The sequence below is a fragment of the Equus przewalskii genome, chromosome 18 (genome assembly GCF_037783145.1).
Source record: "Equus przewalskii isolate Varuska chromosome 18, EquPr2, whole genome shotgun sequence".
NCBI lineage: Eukaryota > Metazoa > Chordata > Mammalia > Perissodactyla > Equidae > Equus > Equus przewalskii.
In genome coordinates this window covers 36,237,521-36,256,456 of record NC_091848.1, presented here as the reverse complement: position 1 = coordinate 36,256,456, position 18,936 = coordinate 36,237,521, and the positions used below count along the sequence as shown (strand labels likewise).

Sequence of the window (18,936 nt, the reverse complement as noted above, 5' to 3'; positions counted from 1 at the left end):
CGAGCGAGGCAACAGTCTTCCTAGATAACCAAAAAGTTAAGCTTGGAGATGCACACTTTCATTTTTAAACACAGAGCAGAGAATTAAAATGCACCACATGTCACTTTATTTTCTAAAATGTATTTTCTCTATAGTTGCCTGACTTCTATGGCAATAAAATCATTTTGGCATGACACTCATCTTACATAAATGAAAATATAATCCAGCAAAATGGCATTTTAAGAGCTTTAAGCCAAACAAATGCTTAAGAGGGTCTTGTTTAAATTAAGTTGTCGTGCTATTTAACTTTTTACAGTAACGGAGCTCTGTGTCTCCACAGAGCCTTGTGAAATGATGCTTATTTTGGAAGAGACAGGACAGCAGGTGGGGAAAGGATGAGGGGCCCCTGTTGCCTGCCTGCAGGCTAAGGAGTCAGGAGGTGAGGAAATGGAGGTGATCAGTAAGATCCACTGTTATGGGAACTTTGGAGATGAAATGAGAGATGTCACTGAGTGGCTTGAGATGGAAGGACACAGTGGAGGGAAGGAGGTGCCAGGTGAAAAACGAGACTAAATGAAAGTCTGCACCCTGACTATGAGACCACCAAACCCTTCTCCCACCTCCACTCTGCTCCCAGAACCACGGCAGCCGGGGGTGCCCCCGGTGGGACATTGGGAAATTTCCTGGAGAACACAACCTGCACCCGAGGAAAGACCTACAGAAGCTGTGGGGAGATTTCTGATGAAACAATCCAGCTTGCCACAGGATCACCCAACAGTGACAGCCTCCTGCCACAGCCCTACCCACTCTGATTGTGCAAAGAACTTCCAGTCGCCTTTCAGTGTCTCGTTACCAAAAATGAACGAAAAACCAAGGACTATCAGACATTGAAGAAAGCTTGGGGCAGTTGACACAGAACAAAACAAGATAACATACATAAAGAAACCTGGAAAAAACAGATAATATAGAGAGCAGAAGAAAATCTCAAAAGAAAAGAAAACCCGTATAATTTATAGCCTGAAAGAGTCAAAAGGGAGATTTTATATCTATGAAACAAGAATAAGATGTGATTTTAAAATTAACAATCAGAGAACAACAAAGAGCTCCTGGAAATTAAGGAGAGTCAAAACAAAAAATTCAGTAAAAAGGTTGGAAATAAAGTTGAGGAACTCTCCCATGAAGCAGGGATGGAAAAAACAGAGAAACTATAGAAGAGAGAAGATTAAAAAAATAATAACAGAAGGTTCAAATCAGGAACTCCAACATCTGACTAAGAATTCAAAAAAATTTTTTAAAAAAATTTTAAATCAGAGAAAACAAAGGGGAGAAAACGGTCAAAGAAATAATTGAAAATTCCAAATGGAAAGTGCCGAGGCCAACGAGTAAGAATTTTCATTATGAAATTTTAGAACCTCAAGAGTAAAGGGAAGGGGACGGCCTGGTGGCATAGTGGTTAAGTTTATGTAGTCTGCTTCCATGGCCTAGGGTTCACAGGTTCGGATCCCAGGCATGGACCTACACACTGCTCATGAAGCCGGGCTGTGGCAGCGTCCCACATACAAAAGAGAGGAAGACTGGCACAGATGTTAGCTCAACAACAATCTTCTTCAAGCAAAGAGAGGAAGATTGGCAACAGATGTTAGCTCAGGGCCAATCTTCCTAAAAAAAAAAAAAAAGAGAGAAAGGAGCAAAGGGAAAATCCTATGCACTTCAAGGAGAAGAAAGAGGTTAACTACCAAGAGCAGAAATCAGAATAGCACCAAACTGCTGGATAAATGCCACTGACGGCTAGAAGGTAGAGCAACAATGACTTCAAAACTCTAAGAGAAAATGATTGTCGGCCTAGATTTTTATATCTCCTATCAATCGCATGTGAAAGTGGAAAAGTGACATTTTCCATCATAGACAGAAGAGGATGATTTGGGATCCAGACAACAGGGACCAACACCTGGGACCAGCGAAGGCAAGTACGAGCACAGCCGGTGAGGTCCAGGCCTGAGATCGTGCATCCAGGAGAAGGACAGTATGGAGGGAGTCTCAAGGACTGGGGAAAATGCCTATGAGTATTTGAAGGCTCTTTGGAGCATTTTTTTAAATGGTGACAAAAACCTAGAAAATAAAGCAAATGAAAAAAAAAAGGAGTATAGGGGGTTGAATGGTGGCCTTCAAAAAAATACGTCCACATCCTAATGCTAGAAACCTGTGGATGTGACCTGATATTAGTAAGGATCTTGAGATGAGATCATCCTCAATTACCCAAGTTGGACCTATTTTCAATGAGAAGTTGTCTATAAAATGCACACAGAGGAGAGACAAGAAGCGGAGAAAGCTCTGTGAAGACACAGGCAGAGATGGGAGCTAAGCTGCCACAAGCCAAGGAGCTCCTGCAGCCATCAGAAGCTGGAAGAGGCAAGGAAGGTTCCCCTAGAGCCCTTGTGGGGGGGTCTGGCCAGGTGGACACCTTGGCTTCAGACGTCTGGCCCCCAGAACTGTGAGGGAATAGAGTTCTGTTGTTTTAAACCTCCCGGTTTGTGGGAGTTTGTTAAGGCAGCCCCAGGAAACTAACACACAGAGTAAGCTTAACTTCAGGAAAAGCCGAAAGATACACAAAAAGAAAGCAATCAGAGCACATGATTTGGCTCAAAAATGAATATTTTTACCTATCCGTATTACTTTAACCACATATGAAAATTAGTTTTAAAAGAACAATGACATATTAGGAAACAATTTTCAACATATATAACAAACATTATCTGGCATCAGTGCAAGCTCAACAAACATTTACTGTATGGTGAATTAATTGCTAAGGTAGAAGAGCTATAAATTATTAAAAAGTAAGCAAGTTACAGGAAAAAATAGGGAAAGATTACAGATAATTCAAAGAAAAAGAAATACAAGTGGCAACAAAAATATGCATAAAATAATCCTCATTAGTGATTGAAGAAAAGCAAACGAAAGAAAAAAAGATCAGAATTTTTGCCTATCATCTGGCAGAAATTTAAAAGATTGAACACATCCAATATTGTCCAGGGTGTGGGGAATCAATAACTCTGTTTTTGTTTTTTTGAGGAAGATTAGCCCTGAGCTAACTGCTGCCAATCCTCCTTTTTGCTGAGGAAGACTGGCCCTGAGCTAACATCCATGTCCATCTTCCTCTACTTTACATGTGGGACGCCTACCACAGCATGGCATGCCAAGCAGTGCCATGTCTGCACCCGGGATCTGAACCGGTGAACCCCAGGCTGTCAAAGCAGAATGTGCGAACTTAACTGCGCCACCAAGCCAGCCACAATAACTCTTATATACTGTCAGTGGGAATTCAGAATGGAACAACCCTATCAGAAGGTAATTTGGCAGAACCCAACAAAATTTAAGATGTGCTTGACTTTTGTCCTATGAATTCTATTTCTAAGTCTTGATCCTATAGAAATAAACTTCAAATTCTGTGCAAGGATATTCATGTCAGCAATATTTGTAACAGGAACAAACGGGAGAAACCTAAATATCCATCAATAAGTTAATGTTTAAATATAAAGTATTTTAGATCTGTAATATGAAATACTATGCAAGTGTTAAAAAAGAATGAAGGAATCCTAAATGTACTGACATTGAAGGATGTCCACGATATGTTATGGAGTGGGAGAGGAGAAGTAGCAAAACAATGTAGAACTTAATTACATTTTTACAAAGGACTATGTTGCATGTGTTAATGTACACATGTGTGCATGTGTGCTTGTACATGCATAGAAAATAGACTGGAAAGATATTTATCAATCTCCCCCTGGGGAGTAGGAGTGGGAGAATAGAGTCAGGGGAAGAAATTTTCACTTTTTACTTTATATTTCAGATTTTTAAAAAACTTTTACAATATAAAACGTTTATTCTGTCTTTAAAATAAAGGGAAACATACAGTTTGACTTAAGTGTATTTAAAATTTTTTCTGATTTTAAAACTAACACTTGTGGTTTTAAAATGTATCTTCAAATTCTTTGACATTTCTACATTCAAACGGTGCAAACTAATTCTCCTCTGTTTGAGTGAGGGCCAGACTTAGTGACTCATTTCTAAATGATCCCTTTTTTCTCTCTCTCTCTCTCTGTGTCTCTGATTGCTTGCTTTCGGGGCCAGTCACTCCATGACTTGAGGACATTTAAGCAGCTCTCAGGAAAGGACCATGTGGAGAAGAACTGAGGCCTCCTGCCGACAACCAATACCAGCTTGCCAGCCAGATCCTCCAGCCCCGGTCAAGCCTTCAGGTGACTGTAGCCCCTGCTGACATCTGACTATACTATATGAGAAACCCTGAGCCAGAACCCTCAGCCAAACCACACCCAAATTCCTGGCCCACAGAAAAGGTAAGAAATAATAAATGTTTATTGTTGTTTTGTGCCACTAAACTTTGGGGTAATTTGTTCAACAGCAATAGATAACTAATACCTGTAGCACTCTCCCTCTGGAGAGTAGAAGTGGGAAAATGGAGTTTTTTTACTTTGTACATTTTTACTTTATACATTTCAGGATTGTCTGGATTTTTTTACTCTTTTATATCTAGAGAAAAGGAAAGAAATAAAGATAGGCTTAAGCATATTTTTAACTTTTTTTTCTGATTTTAAGAGTAACACTAAGTGAAAAAGGAAAGAGTTGGAAGACTGACACCACGCAACTTCAAGACTTACTATACAACCACAGTAATCGAGACAGTGTGGTATTGGAGAAAGAATAGACAAACAGATCAATGGAACAGAATAGAGAGCCCAAAAACAGACCCACACAAATGCAGACAACTGATCTTTGACAAAGGAGGAAAGGCAATTCAATAAAGACAGCACAGTCATTTCAACAAATGGTGCTGGAACAACTAGACATCCACATGGAGGAAAAAAAATTAACCTAGACACTCTACAATTTTTCACAAAAATAAACTCAAAATGGATCATAGACCTAAATGTAAAACACAAACGTACAGGCTTACTTTGTTTTATTGCGCTTCTAAGATATATATTTTTTATAAGACCCTTCACCAGCAAAAAGATTACAACTCTGAAGACTCAGATGATGGTTAGCACTTTTTATCAACAAAGTATTTTTTAATTAAGATATGTACATTTTTTTGACATAACGCTATTGCACATTTAACAGACTACAGCAGAGTATAAACATAACTTGTAGATGAACTGGAAACCAAAAAATTTGTGCAACTTGCTTTATTGGGATATTCACCTTATTGCAGTGGTCTAGAACCAAACCCACAATATCTCTGAGCTACGCCTGTAAAAAACTTCTAGAAGATAACACAGGAAAAATCTAGGCGACCTTTGGTTTAGTAATGGGTTTTTAGGTACAACACCAAAAGCATGATCCATGAAAGAAAAAAATTGCTAAGTTAGACTTCATTACAATCAAAACGTCTGCCCTGCATAAGACACCTTTAAAAGAACGAAAAGGCAAACCACAGACTGGGAGAAAATATTTGCAAAACATATATGTGATAAAGGGCTTGTATCCAAAACATACAAAGAATTCTTAAGACTCATCAATAAGAAAACAACCCAATTAAAAATGAGCACCTCTATAGAATGGAATATTATTCAGGGATAAAAAGAAAGGAGCTATCAAGCCATGAAAAGACATGGAGGAACCTTAAATGCATATTACTAAGTAAAAGAAGCCAGTCGGAAAAGACTACGTAGCGTATGATTCTAACTCTATGATATTCTGGAAAAGGCAAAACTATAGAGACAGTAAAAAGATCAGTGGTTGCCAGGAGTTCAAGGTTGGGGGAGGGCAGGACTAGGTGGAGCACGGGGATTTTAAGATATTAACACTGTTATGTATGAGACTGTAATGGTAGATACATGTCATTATATATTTGTCAAAACCCATAGAATATACAACACGAAGGTTAATCCTAATCTAAACTATGGACTTCAGTTAATATTACTGTGTCACTCTCAGCCCATCAGTCGTAAGAAAGGTACCACGTGAATGCAAGATGGTAATAACAGAGAAAACAGCAGTGGGGAAAGGAGAGAGGAAGCATACAGGGACGTCTGTACTCTCTGCTCGGTTTTCCGCAAACCTAAAACTGCTCTAAGAACTAAAGTCTATTAATTTTTTTAAAAACACAACATTAATCAATTGAAGGAAAAATAGAAATGAAATAATACAGCCACCCATAATCTCAGCAGAAAGACAATCCCTATTAACACTTAGCATAGTTCCTTCCAGTCTTTTTTCAAATGTCTACGTGTATGTCATTTTTTAAGAGTTGAAGTCATTCTGCTAAATCCATTCTGAAGGCTTATGGTCTAGTTTTAGTTTGGATTTTGAACCTCAAAGAAAATAGCCCATATAAAACATCAGTGATACCAAAAACAGATTCTGGAGGGGCCAGTTGCTATGGGGATGATTGAAAATAAATTTCATTTCACACTACACCCTGCTAATGTACTGACCAGAAGGAAAGAGAAATATTTGGAGTAACTTAGAAGAACTGCCAAGAAAAGTTCCCATCAAGGAGGAAAATACATCAGCCCAGTGAGATTTCAAAGAGGCCAGCAGCATCGGCCTGCAATTTAACTAATTACGCCCTTTCGGCAGCCATATAGGTGGAGGGGGAGAGCACCCAGGAATTGGAGAGTGGAGCAGACTCTCTCTCTCACGGACAGTTTGATGGCCAAACAGCCAGCAGGACTCCCACAGGATGTGGGCCATCTCTGCAGGGTGGTGCAAGGTGAGGAAAAAATAGTCACCCCTTCCCTTCAATGGAGATGCCCCAAATATTTAGCAAGCTGCAAGGCCCAGGCTTCAAGCGACCAGTTGGAACACTGCATTGGCCCTTAGCATTGCAGTAGGTCCTGGGCCCCTTCTGTCCCGGGTTAACCCTTTAGAGGCTGGATCATGGGACAATCTGGACGTTCTAGAGGAGGGACCAGGATGCCAGAGGGTGGGGCAGTCGGGGAGCTGAGGGGAGTCACTATTTTCCAACAGAAGAATTGTGATACTTGAAGACGTGAAAAGGCCAGATCAGTGTGCACCAAGAGAACTCTGACCTTCCTTCAGCCAACGTTTTTATGAAAGACAAGCCTTTATGGAACACACAGCAGGGGCAGCCTTGAAAGGGAAAGGCAGAGCCGCTATCACAAAAAGACCACTGGTCGTGTGAAGACAGGCCCAGCTTCCCACCACAGGAAACAGCTCAGCTTCAGAGTCAAATAAATCTAATCCCCTTCCCAGCTCTGCCATGTATTGTCATGAATTATGTAATCTCTGAGCCCCAGTTTCCTCGTCTACAAAATGGGTATAATTGCTCCTCCCTCCTGAGGTTACAATATGGATGACATGACCCAAGCCATGGGAGGTGCTGAGCAAAACCCCCGGCACTCAGCAGGTGCTCAGTCCAATGCAGTGGCCACCTCCACACCACCGTTAGAGATGATTGTCTCTGCTGCAGTTTTCTTTTTCTTTTTTCTTTTTTTTTAAACACACCAGTGGCCCCATCTCCCTTTCCCTGTCCATATTCCAATGTACATGCCTGGTCACTATTGCCATATAATGACCGAGTCCCTGACGTGTGAAATATTGGTTACCCTTTTCTGCAGCATCCTAGGGAAAGTTCTGTACTCTGGAGAGAAACAAAGCCTTCTGATGCCAAACCAACCCAAACCACAAAGCCATGAAGTTATGGATGCTCTGGGTAACAGCTTCTCACTCAGAGCACAAGGATCTAGGATTGCAGTTGCCAAGCATCCCCAGGGCTGAGGAAAAGCCCAGGTTCAACAGAGATGGATTGATTACAAATACAGGATACCATTTCCAAATGGTGCAAACCTGGCTGTTTATTTTCCTTCTTTAAACTTAGTTAATGGATTCATATTTTTATTTTGAAAAAAAATTTTAATATAGAAAACTATATATCAAAACTATATCTGTCCTCGTCTCCCAGAAATGATCACTGTTAACATTTGTTATATTTGCATCAAGTCCTTTCAAAAAAGAGAGAGAAAATATGACCAATGAAATTAAATCTATTTTCCTCCTCACTCCCAAATCTATTTCTTGCCCACTCCCCTAATCACCTAATATAAGATCAATTATAAATTTGATCTTTTGTATCCAGTTCTGTCTTATTCTTTGTTTTATCTAAATTTTCCAGTTTTTTTTAAATAGAAAGAAAACAAAAAGAAACAGGGAAATGTGCTAAGTGGCAATGTCTATGTGAAGAGGGGCCTTTGGCCTCTCACCAAGATGCCCCCACTCACTTCTCCAGGAACAGCCCACACTAATTATAGGGAAAGCCTATCGGGGCATAGTCTGGCAAACTCACACCTATAAACATCTAGAAAGCAGGGCAGACCCCCATAAGGCCATCTGCTGAACTCCAAAAGGCTTACCTGGGTCCAGGTGTGTGAAGGAGCCCACCACAAAGTCCAGTGTGGACACAGCCAGCAGGAACAGCAGCAGCAGCTGGAGGCGGATTATCCACTTGACACCTGCCAGGTTGATCCCCAGCAAGGCCAGAAGCACCACCACTGAAATTCCTCGAACAGCCCAGATATTCCTGAGGGTCAGCAAATCTGAGATGGATTCAGCGAAGCCGGTGATGTACATGGCACCTGCAACACACTGAGAGGCCGTCCTGGGTAGGAAGAGTCAGCAAGAGAAAAAAGCGTCAGGAGCCGGTGGCCAGAGCTGCCGGCACTGAGGACGTGGCTTGGCCCTCTCAGGGCTCAGCACCTGGGAGACAGCCTGGGGTTAAGTTAAATAGGCCCTTCCCACCTGGGAACCCTGCCTCCCACCCCATTTCTTCTGGTCTGCATCTCTACCTTCATGCAGAGGGGAGAATGAATGCCCAGCTAGCTGACTGTCAGTGGGAACTAAGATGAAAAGATCACAGGAGGAAGAAGATGGGACTCTGGGCCAAAGATGCCCTTGGACTTCTCTGTCTGAGTTATTCAAGAACTAAATAGAGAATAAAAACACACAAGGGCTCCCATCCCAGAGCCACAGAAGGGCACTGAAGCAAACCCCAGTTTTTTCTCCATTTCTTTGTAGGTCAGTATTATTTTAGAAATTATCTAAAACTTGGAAGTTAGAAAAAAAGTGGGCAGCACATCCTTTTAATGTCATATAGAACAAAGGCTACCCAAGGACCATGTAGGTGAATGTCTTAGTTCTACTCACCATTTACTATGGATTAAAAGTATTAAACATCCCAGACTTAGTGAAGTTGCATGTTAACTTATGGATTTTCTTCCAGCAGAGATGCAAATAACTTCTGTCCAGTGGAACAGATAACCCAAAAGATTCGGATTTGTTGTCCTGTAAGACATCACCCAGTTTTGCATCTAACCCAACAATCTTATCCTTACATCTGTTTATTAAATTGCTTAACCAAGAATTTATGGATTTGATCTGTATCCATCCAGTATCCATTCCTAGCTTCTCAACTGCTCTTCAACATCTTCCTGGCTCCTCCATTAATCAATGATGTAAATAAAATTGTTGGCACGTGTTTATATTTGCACGAGAGGCATGATTTTACCTTTTTAAAAACATTTGAAACAATTTCAAATAAATACTTGAAAATAACCCAGGCCTCACTTTCCATGATTCTTCAGCCCCCCTTCTCTCATGAAGTTTGTTCCTTTACCATCCCCAAGGCCAGCGGGTCCCTCCCATCACTGTCGCTCTGCCTGTGTGGCTCTCCCAGGGCACAAATTCTACTCGGGCCTCTGTCAAGTTCCTCCTTTTCCATGAAGCCTCTCCTCATCTTCCTCTTCCGAACAAATATTATGCTTACTGTCAGTGCCAAGCGACTAATTACCTGGTGCCATATTCTATTATTTCATGCACATGATTGTCTCCCTACCACGACCAAGAATGTAAACATCTTAAAAAACAAACTTTTTATGCTGATTGCACCTCTTAAAATCCCCTGCATTTGTTAAGCATGTTGCAAGCATTCAATAAATACTTTGTGATATGTTGACGGTATGAAAAGTGCTCCAGGAAGCAGGCACCATTAAGTTCCAGCCCTTTTCTGTAAAGACCAAAAGGATGGCACAATTTCTGTATCTGAGGGGAGCTCATGAAGGGGGGCCCATTCTTCACTGGGATCGACTCACTTTGCAACTAGATATAACATCATGTTCCCCAAATTTACACTAGGCATTCCTGTCTATATTTGGGTAAAGGAGAAGCCCAATACATGTGAGGGAAATACCACCATCTCTGAGAGGGAGATGAGAGAGAGAGAGGGAGAAATAAACCCATGTTTTCCTGCATTCACCTCAGAACTCAAACTTACTCTTGACTAAATACCAAGAGTGTGATGGTGATAATGATGCTATTTCATCAGTGTTTGGCCAGATCAACAGGACTCTCCACGGGCAGATATATCAGAGTTTAAAAAACAAATGATAAGGGGCAGCCCTGTGGCATAATGGTTAAGTTTGGCTCATCCCACTTTCGCAGTCCAGGCCCATGGGTTCAGATCCTGGCGTGCCATGTTAATGAAGTATGTTAATGAAGTGACTTTTGAAAGCGCCTAAGGATCGGGGCTGGGAGAATCAACCATGAGTACAGGGTTGGAACTTTCAGTCCCATCCTGTGATTTCTTGGGAGGGGAGAGGGGCTGGAGGCTGAGTCAATCACCAATGGGCAATGATTTAATCAATCATGCCTTTGCAATGAAGCCTCCATAAAAACCCAAAAGGAGAACTTCCACATGCCACTGTGCCAGGACCCCAAACTCCAGGAGGACAGAAGCTCCTTTGTTGAGGAACACACCCTATGCATCTGTTCATCTGACTGCTGATTTGTACCCTTTAATATCCTTTGCAACAAAGCAACAATCTCGTGAGTAAACTGGTTTCCTGAGTTCTGTGAGCTGTTCTAGCAAATTAATAGCAGCCAAGGAGGGGGTCACGGGAAGCTCTGATTTATAGCCAGTTGGTTAGAAGTAGAGGTGACAACCTGGACTCGCAATTGGCATCTGAATTAGAGGACAGGCTCGTGGGACTGAGCCCTCAATCTGTGGGATCTGACGTGTTCTCCAGGTAGATCGTGTCAGAACTGAGTTGAATGGTAGGACACCCAACTGGTGTCGGAGAACTGCTTGGTGGCATGGGGGGGACACCCTCCCCACACACGGGAGTTGGGTGCAGAACCCTTTTAGGAGGGAAACCAACTTTTTCTTTACATTCTCTCTGATGTGTTAACCGGTTACAATGAATATCCTTTTGTAATTTTAAAAGAATTTTATAAAGGAAAAACAACGACAACAAAAACATATTAAGAGTATTATTCTGTTTATGCAAAAACTACATTTGGGTGCATGTAACCCCCTGCGTCTAGGACTTGAGGCCTCCCCCACACTCTGCTCACTGCTGGCGAACTCAGGACTGGCCTGAGCTCTGGCCTGGGGTGTGGACACCAGCGACTGCTAGCCCTTCCCCAGGGCAATCCAACCGCCCCACAGTGGTCTACCTCCCAACCATGAACACCACTCTTTGGTGGAAAACATCCCAGTCATTTGTTTAATGTATAAATATGTCCAGAGTTTATTATATTTTAAAAGTATTTTATCTCCTCTTAAAGTTTATAATCACGGGCATCCTTTTCCCTTTTCATTCTCTACAGAGAAACTTCTAACCCCCCGCCACAGGAAGCAGGGGGTACCACTCACCACTTTAAAGAGAGAAGGGCACCTATTTTCAGGGCGTAATGACTCCATTTTAAGGTATTTGTTTTAGAAAAATTGCACTTTCACAATTATAGGCATTTTTCTTTTCATCTCTGGGTACCTACCTAGAAACCAGAGCTGCCTGTACATGCCTCTCCTGACACGAAATCCCTGGTTTAAGGTTCAAGTTAGTTGATTGTATGTCCTGCCTACGTGTTAATTCCCATAACAAAACCCCCAGGCCTATATCGGGTCTATAAAAATCCTCCATTGTTTCTTCATAGAGCCCAGTACGTGCACATGGCCATTAATAAATGCTTTTAGCAATGCTATTGCAGGCTGAAGCTGGATATTTTGGTGTCCAGGGTGAGGAGCCCCAAATAAGCCCTCAGACCTACAGAGGTCAGTGGGGCGGGGAGTAGGGAGGGGCCTCAGTCCATCGTCAACTCCCCTGGCCAAAGGGTCTGGCACCACACAGCAGACCTGCCACCAGCACCTCAGAGAGATGAGTGGGGAAGGCTTTTGGAGGATGCAGGGCAATGAAAAGATTTTGCAAGCTTTAAAAATATTATTTTAAGTGCGTATACTTTCTGAATTTTGACGCTCTAGAGGAAGGGTTGGCAAACTTTGGCCTCCTGGCTAAATCCTGCTCACTGTATGTTTTGGGAATAAAGTTTTATTGGAACACAGCTATGCCCATTTTTTCTATTGTCTGTGGCTGCTTTTGCACTACCAAGAGCAGAACTGAGCAGTTGTGACAGAGATGTATGACTTGCAAAAACTAAAATATTTACTATTTGGCTCTTTACAGAAGTTTGCTGACCCCCTGCTCTGGGGCAAACCAGATAATCTGCTCTGGCGATCATTAAAAATAAATGAGTGCATGCATGCCCTGGAAAGAAGGGGTTAGGGGTTAATAAGAACCAGGAATCGTAGGTTCAGATCCTGGGTGCAAACCTACTCCACTCATCAGCCATGCTGTGGAGGCATCCCACATATAAAGTGGAGGAAGATTGGCACAGATGTTAGCTCAGGGCTAATCTTCCCCAAGTCAAAATAAAAAGAGGAAGTTTGGCTACGAATGTTAGCTCAGGGCGAATCTTCCTCACACACACACACACCAAGAGCCAGGAAGAGAGACCCTAAGAAACCCCAATCATAGCCTGGAAGAATAAGGATGACCTGACCTTCCACCTTAAGAAACTAGAAAAAGATAAGCAAACCAAACCCAAATAATAAAATAAATAAATGAAATAGAAGCCAGAAAAACAACAGAGAAAATCAACAAAACCAAAAATCAGTTCTTTGCAGACAAATCTTTAACTAGACTGATCCAAAAAAGGAGAGAGAAGACTCAAATTATTAAAATCAGGAATGAAAGGGAGGACATTACTACCAATCTTACAAAAATAAAAAGGATTATAAGGGAATCTCGGAACAATTATACACCAATAAATTAAGCTAGATGAATTGGGATAAATTCCCAGAAAGACACAAACTACCAAAACTGACTCAAAAAGAAATAGAAAATCAGAATATGCCTATATAAGTAAAGTGATTGAATTAGTAATCAAAATATTTCCTACAAAGAAAAGCCCAGGACCAGATAGATGGCTTCACTGCTAAATTCTAACAAACATTTAAAGAATTAACATCAATCCTTCACAAACTCTTCCAAAAAATAGAAGAGGGAAGACTTCCCAACTCATTCTATGAGGCCAGCATTATCCTGATCCTGAAACTAGACAAAGATATCACAAGAAAACTACACATCAATATCCCTCATGAATATACACAAAAATCCTCAACAAAATACCAGCAAACTGCATCCAGCAACATATAAAAAGGAGTACGCAGCATCCACACCCTGGTCAGAGAGCCCCGCCCAAGTCAGCTACAGACAACACAGAGGCAGGTCTAAGATGCTGACCAGAGGGGCGCCGATGTTTCTGACCGAGGCCCAGATGGAGAGAAGGCAAAGCAAGCAGGGATGCTGATGCAATGGCTTCTCCAGTGGTGGCTGCCAGCTTGTAGAAAACATCTCTGTGAACATCGTTCCTTCCAAGTCAGCCCCTCTACAGGAGACTGTCAACATTCCAGCTCCCTCTCTATCAAGGGTCCTTTCCACCCGTTCAGCACTGGCCCCCCCATCTGTGGTATCTGCTTCAAGAGACAAGCGTGTTGTCCACCCAGGCAGCGGGAAAAGTGAGAGCTGCTGTTTGCCCATCTTGCAGCCTGCCTGGCTACAAAATAGCAGAGAAGGAAAAAAATGGCTATACAAATCCCCAGGGTAATGAAGTGAACTGATTGTTTATTACTTTACTATGCTTAAAGACCTTTCTCCAAGAAAGTCAAGAGGGTTTCAAGAACGCAGTCTGCCTGCCTTCCATGCATCTGCCCTACACACACACACACACACACACACACACACCGTGCACGTACACAGCTCTGTGCCGTTGGAGACTCAGACGTATTTGTGGTAAAATACCCCACCCCTGCTGCTTAAAAATAAAAGAAGCGAAACGAATGCTCTCTTTGAGAAGACTCTGGTGCTCTTATTTAGACAAACTTTTTTCTTTAAGCCGTTTTTGCAAACACCCACCACCCTTTGCACCATCATAAAAGCCCTTTTCAAGCCAAGAAGTGCTTACAAAGAGCCGCTTCTCAACGTCTGCGCTCGGTTTCCTCGGCATTAGGTCACCGTCCCTGTGTTTTAGCTAAACAAGCCTCGCGTTTCTCCCTGCTCTCTGGTTTCCTGAGTCCCCCGCTCTGATGAAGCAGCCCCCTCATTCGTATTCTCCTCCTCAGAGGGCCCGTCCACACCGGGCTGTCAGCCTCCGGTTAAGGCCAGAAGGCTGTCAATGCCTAGAGTGCCAGCTCATCTGAGAAGTGCCTGCTTCTAGGAAAGTCCTTGACACAAGCAAAATGTCCCCTCTTCAGTGCAAAAGCACTGCAGGGACGGGGCCACTGGCTGCCACCTGGGCTCCCACCACCGTCGGGCACTCCGCTCCCTAGAATGGGCAGCCAGAACAGTCCCAGCGCAGGTCCGCCTCCCTGGTCCAGTCAGGACTCGCTGAGGCAGAGTCTGGCAGAGGAAGGAGCACTGGACCAAGAGGCAGGGCTGGACATGGGCCCGGCTCTGCCTCTGAGTCCCTCTCAGAGCCTGGTCTGCCCATCTGTAAAAGGGGGCAGTTCCCCCAGCTTGCCTCTCAGCAGGGCAAATGAGGGCATGGACGGGGAGATGGTGGCCAACAGCACGGCAGGGGAAGAGCTCCGGCCCGAGGTGGCCTCAGGGCACAGCCCCCCTGCCCCGGCGGCCCAGCTCACCTGTCCGAACACGTACAGCAGTCCCACCGTGCCTCCGGTCTGCCCCCCGAGCGCCGAGGAGATCATGGAGTAGACACCGCCGCTGCCCACGCCGCAATGCTCTCCGACCCCGATGCCAGACAGCACGGTGACGAGGGCCACCAGGATGACGACGGAGACCAGAAACACGCCCACGAGGACGCCCGTGTTGCCCTGCGGTGGAATAGGAAGGAGCAAGGTCAGCGGTTAGGATAAGGAGCCCTGGTCAGGTGCGGCCCCTCCAGGGAGTAGTGACCACCTCCCCCCACACCCCCAGGGTAGCAACTGGGGGAAGACTGGGAAGCTGGGCCGCAAAGGTGGGGCCACTGGAAAAGGACAAAGGCAGCATCACAAGAATACGGCCTGGAAGAAATTCCACATGAAGGGAAATGCCCTTGCTCCAAACTCTTCAATGACTTCCCATCACCCATGGGGTAAAGGCAAAGTCTCTTAATACATCCATGAGGCTCCTCCTAATCTGACCCCTGGCCACCCCGCCCCCCCAGTCCCTTTCATCCCTCTGCGCATAAGCCCCCAGTACCCCTGCTCGTGGCCCAGGTGAAGGCACCTGGTGTGTCCTATCCCGTCCCCCAAGTGCTGACCCCTGCTCATTCCACTTCCTGGCCAGGTTCACTCCAAAGCATCCTTTAAGACCATGTTTAGGAGATTCCGCCACCAGGCAGCTGGCCCTGTGACCCCTCCTCAGGGCTCCTACAGTACCCAGGGCTTAGTCCTTATCACAGTACTTATCATACTGAGTCTGTTTCCAAGCCCCTCTTCACTCTGGGCTGTGAGCTCCAAGAGAGCATGATTATGTTTTATTAGGACAGTTACTCATTTTGCTGATTTTATATTTTTAAGGAAATTACAGAATGACTATTTTCTTCCTTTGTTTGTGCTTTTAAATTGTCTGCATGTGATAATAAAATATCCTGTGCCAATCTTTAAGTTTTCATACCAAAACCACCACTTTAACATTTTCCAAACATAAGTATGCTGCCAAATTATTCTTTAGAGTTAATATTGTCTATTTAAAAATGATTTTGGCATGACCTCTACTTATTTTTGTTTTATGCCATCTCCTAGAAGGTCTATCTTATTTTTGGCATTTCACATTCACCTTTTTTTCATGATCAAATATGATTTTTCAGGTAAAACTAATGTCAGAACTGAAAAGTAGAGATCCTTTTAGGGCAAAAGGATGTGTTTGTGTGGTAAGCTGCCTCAGAGGTGGCCCCAGGGATCCCCACCTCCTGGCATTTGTGCCCTTGTGTAATCTCCTCCCTTTGAGTGGGGTCTGGACCAACTCACTCATTTTTAATGAGCGGAATACTGCAGAAGTGATGGGCTGTCACTTCTGAAATGAGGATCTAAAAAGACTGTGGCTTTCATCTTGCACGCTGGCCCTGGGGGAAGCCAGCTGCATGTAATGAGGCAACCCTATGAAGAGGCCACGTGACAAGGCCTGACAACAACTACACAAGTGATCTCGGAAACAGCTCCTCCCCTGGCAGAGTCTTCAGATGAGACTGCAGCCCTGACTGACAGCTTGACCGCAGCCCCATGAGAGACCTCGAGCCAGAGGCACCCAGGTAAGTTGCGCCCAGATCCCTGAACCAGAGTAACTACAAGGTAATACATATTTGTTGCTTTAAGCTGCTAAGTGTAGGGGTAATTTGTTATGCAGCAATAGATAACTAATACAAATTGTACTTTCACTTTGGATACTTCTGGATAGCCATTTCTCAAAAAAAAAATCACCCAGTGGAAGGGTTAAAAGGAGGCCCTTAAAGACTTAAGAATCAAAACAGAAAGAGCCTGCCCTTCTCTCCTCCCAACATCCCATAACCATCCACTGCATGAAGCAGAGCCCAGGGACCCAGGCAGTCAGCGGCCAGGCTTTCCTCTGCCACCGTGATCAGGTTGATGGGTCTCCCTTGGAGACGGGCTGGAGAAGTGCTGGGCAGTGAGGTGGCTCCCAGGAAGGGGAAAATCAGAGGCCAATCCCAGGAGCCAGAGACTGCCTTCCAGGACGAGGAGGCTGAGCTGGAGGCTTTGTGCTTTTGTAAGTGGGAGCCCTGCACGTCTGGGAGGGGTGTGAGAGGCAGGAGTTCTTAGCATCTGCATCAGAGAGGTTGCTAACTCTGCTATAAGCTTTCCACACATTAATAAAGGAAAATATCAGACCCGCTGTGGCTATGGCTAAGGCTGATCCCTGAGCTAAGGGCCTGGATATGGAGTAGAGCAAGAGCTTAGGAAGGTCTGGCATCACCCAGGCCTCTGGAGGGGACTAAGAACCCCATATGCCCCACCACAGTGAAGCTATAGTCCCTTGGAAATTGCATATGCGATGGTTAATTTTATGTGTCAACTTGGCTAGACTACAGTGACCAGTTGTTTAGTCAAACCCTAGTCTAGAAGTTGCTGTAACTGTATTTTTTAGATGTGATTCACATTTGCAATCAGTTGACCTTAAGAAAGGGAGATTACTCTCCATAAGGTGGGTGGGCCTCATCCAATCAGTTGAAAGCCTTAAGAGCAAAGACGGAGGCTTCCGAAAGAAGGAATTCGGTCTCCAGACTACAGCTCAGAAATTCTGCCTGAGTTTCCAGCCTTTGGACTGAAAAGTGCTACATCAATTCTTACCAGCATCTCGCTTATCCCATAGATTTTGGACTTGCCAGCCCCCATAATCACATGAGCCAATCCCTTAAAATAAATACACACACACCTCTCTCTCTCTCTCTGCCCTCTGTGGGATAATAGAAAATATATATTAGTCTCTATCCCAGGTTCCTGGCACAGAGCTCCTGAAACCCTTGTAATTTCCTAAATGACAAGAACACTAGGAGCATCTTTTGTCCTATTTAGGCAACTCTGGGACGGCATCTGGATGGGGGCCGGTCACCAGCAAGACCAAGCCATGATGAGAAGCTTGGAATTTTCAGCACTCCTCCTTCCACTCCTTTAGAGAGGGGAGGGGACTAGAAATGGAGTTAATAATTGATAATGTCAACATGAGGAAGCTTCCATAAAATCCCCAAAGTACAGGGTTCATAGAACTTCCAGGGGGTAAACACTCCCAAATACCAGGAGGGTGACGCACCCCTACTCCATGGGGCAGAAGCTCAGCTCCTGTGCTCGGGACCCTCCCAGATCTCGCCCCGTGTATCTCCTCATCTGGCTGTTCACCTGTACCCTTCATCATAACCTCTAATAAACTGGTAAACCTAAGTGTTTCCCTAAGTTCTGTGAGCTGCTCTAGCAAATTAATCGAACCTGAGGAGGGGGTCCTGGGAACCTCTGATCTACAGCCAGTTGGTCAGAAGCTCAGGTGACAACCTGGACTTGTGACCAGCATCTGAAGTGGGGTGGGGGGGACAGTCTTGTAGGACTGAGACCTCAAGCTGTGGAATCTGATGCTATCTCCAGGTGGACAGAGTTAGAATTGAGTTAAATTGGAACACCCAGCTGGTGTCACAGAACTGCTTGGTGTAGGGAAAAAAATCACACATCTGGTGACAGAAGTGTCAGATGCGAAGTGTTCTCTGTGTGAAAGTAAAGGAGAAAGACAGGAGGAGGACCTGGGTTTTTCCAGTATCCTCTCCCTCTGCCTCCCCGTCTCCCTCTCCCTCAACAGCCTGTCTGGTTCACTGAAAGCTCTGTGTGAAGGCTGAGAAGGTCGCTCAGGACACACATCTGTCTGGAAGGTCCCAGGAAGCTTTCACATAAGACAAAGAGGCCCTGGCTCCTCCCTGCACGGAGGAAGACAAACTGACCCCCATGATCTCGTGCGCGAGGGTCTGCCCCAGGGAATGGCCCTGAGCGGTAGGCAGTCTGCGCCTCTGACCACCTTCCCCCGTGCACAGCCTTACACACAGGGTCCGGGCATAGGGCGGGAAGGCAACCATGTGGGTGAGGAGCTG

The 18,936-nt window shown here is 44.3% G+C and overlaps 1 protein-coding gene across 9 annotated transcripts in view; it reads right to left on the bottom strand.

Moving 5' to 3' along the window:
• SLC12A8 (solute carrier family 12 member 8) overlaps positions 1 to 18,936 on the bottom strand; it is a 127,075-nt gene that overhangs the window by 83,771 nt on the left and 24,368 nt on the right. For all 9 annotated transcript variants that reach the window (XM_070583651.1, XM_070583653.1, XM_070583658.1 and 6 more), the window contains exons 4-5: positions 14,993 to 15,184; positions 8,373 to 8,604 (exon numbers count right to left, since the gene is read on the bottom strand). In XM_070583651.1, coding sequence (XP_070439752.1) covers positions 8,373 to 8,604; positions 14,993 to 15,184 — 424 coding nt within the window. The remainder of the gene's footprint in view (positions 1 to 8,372; positions 8,605 to 14,992; positions 15,185 to 18,936) is intronic.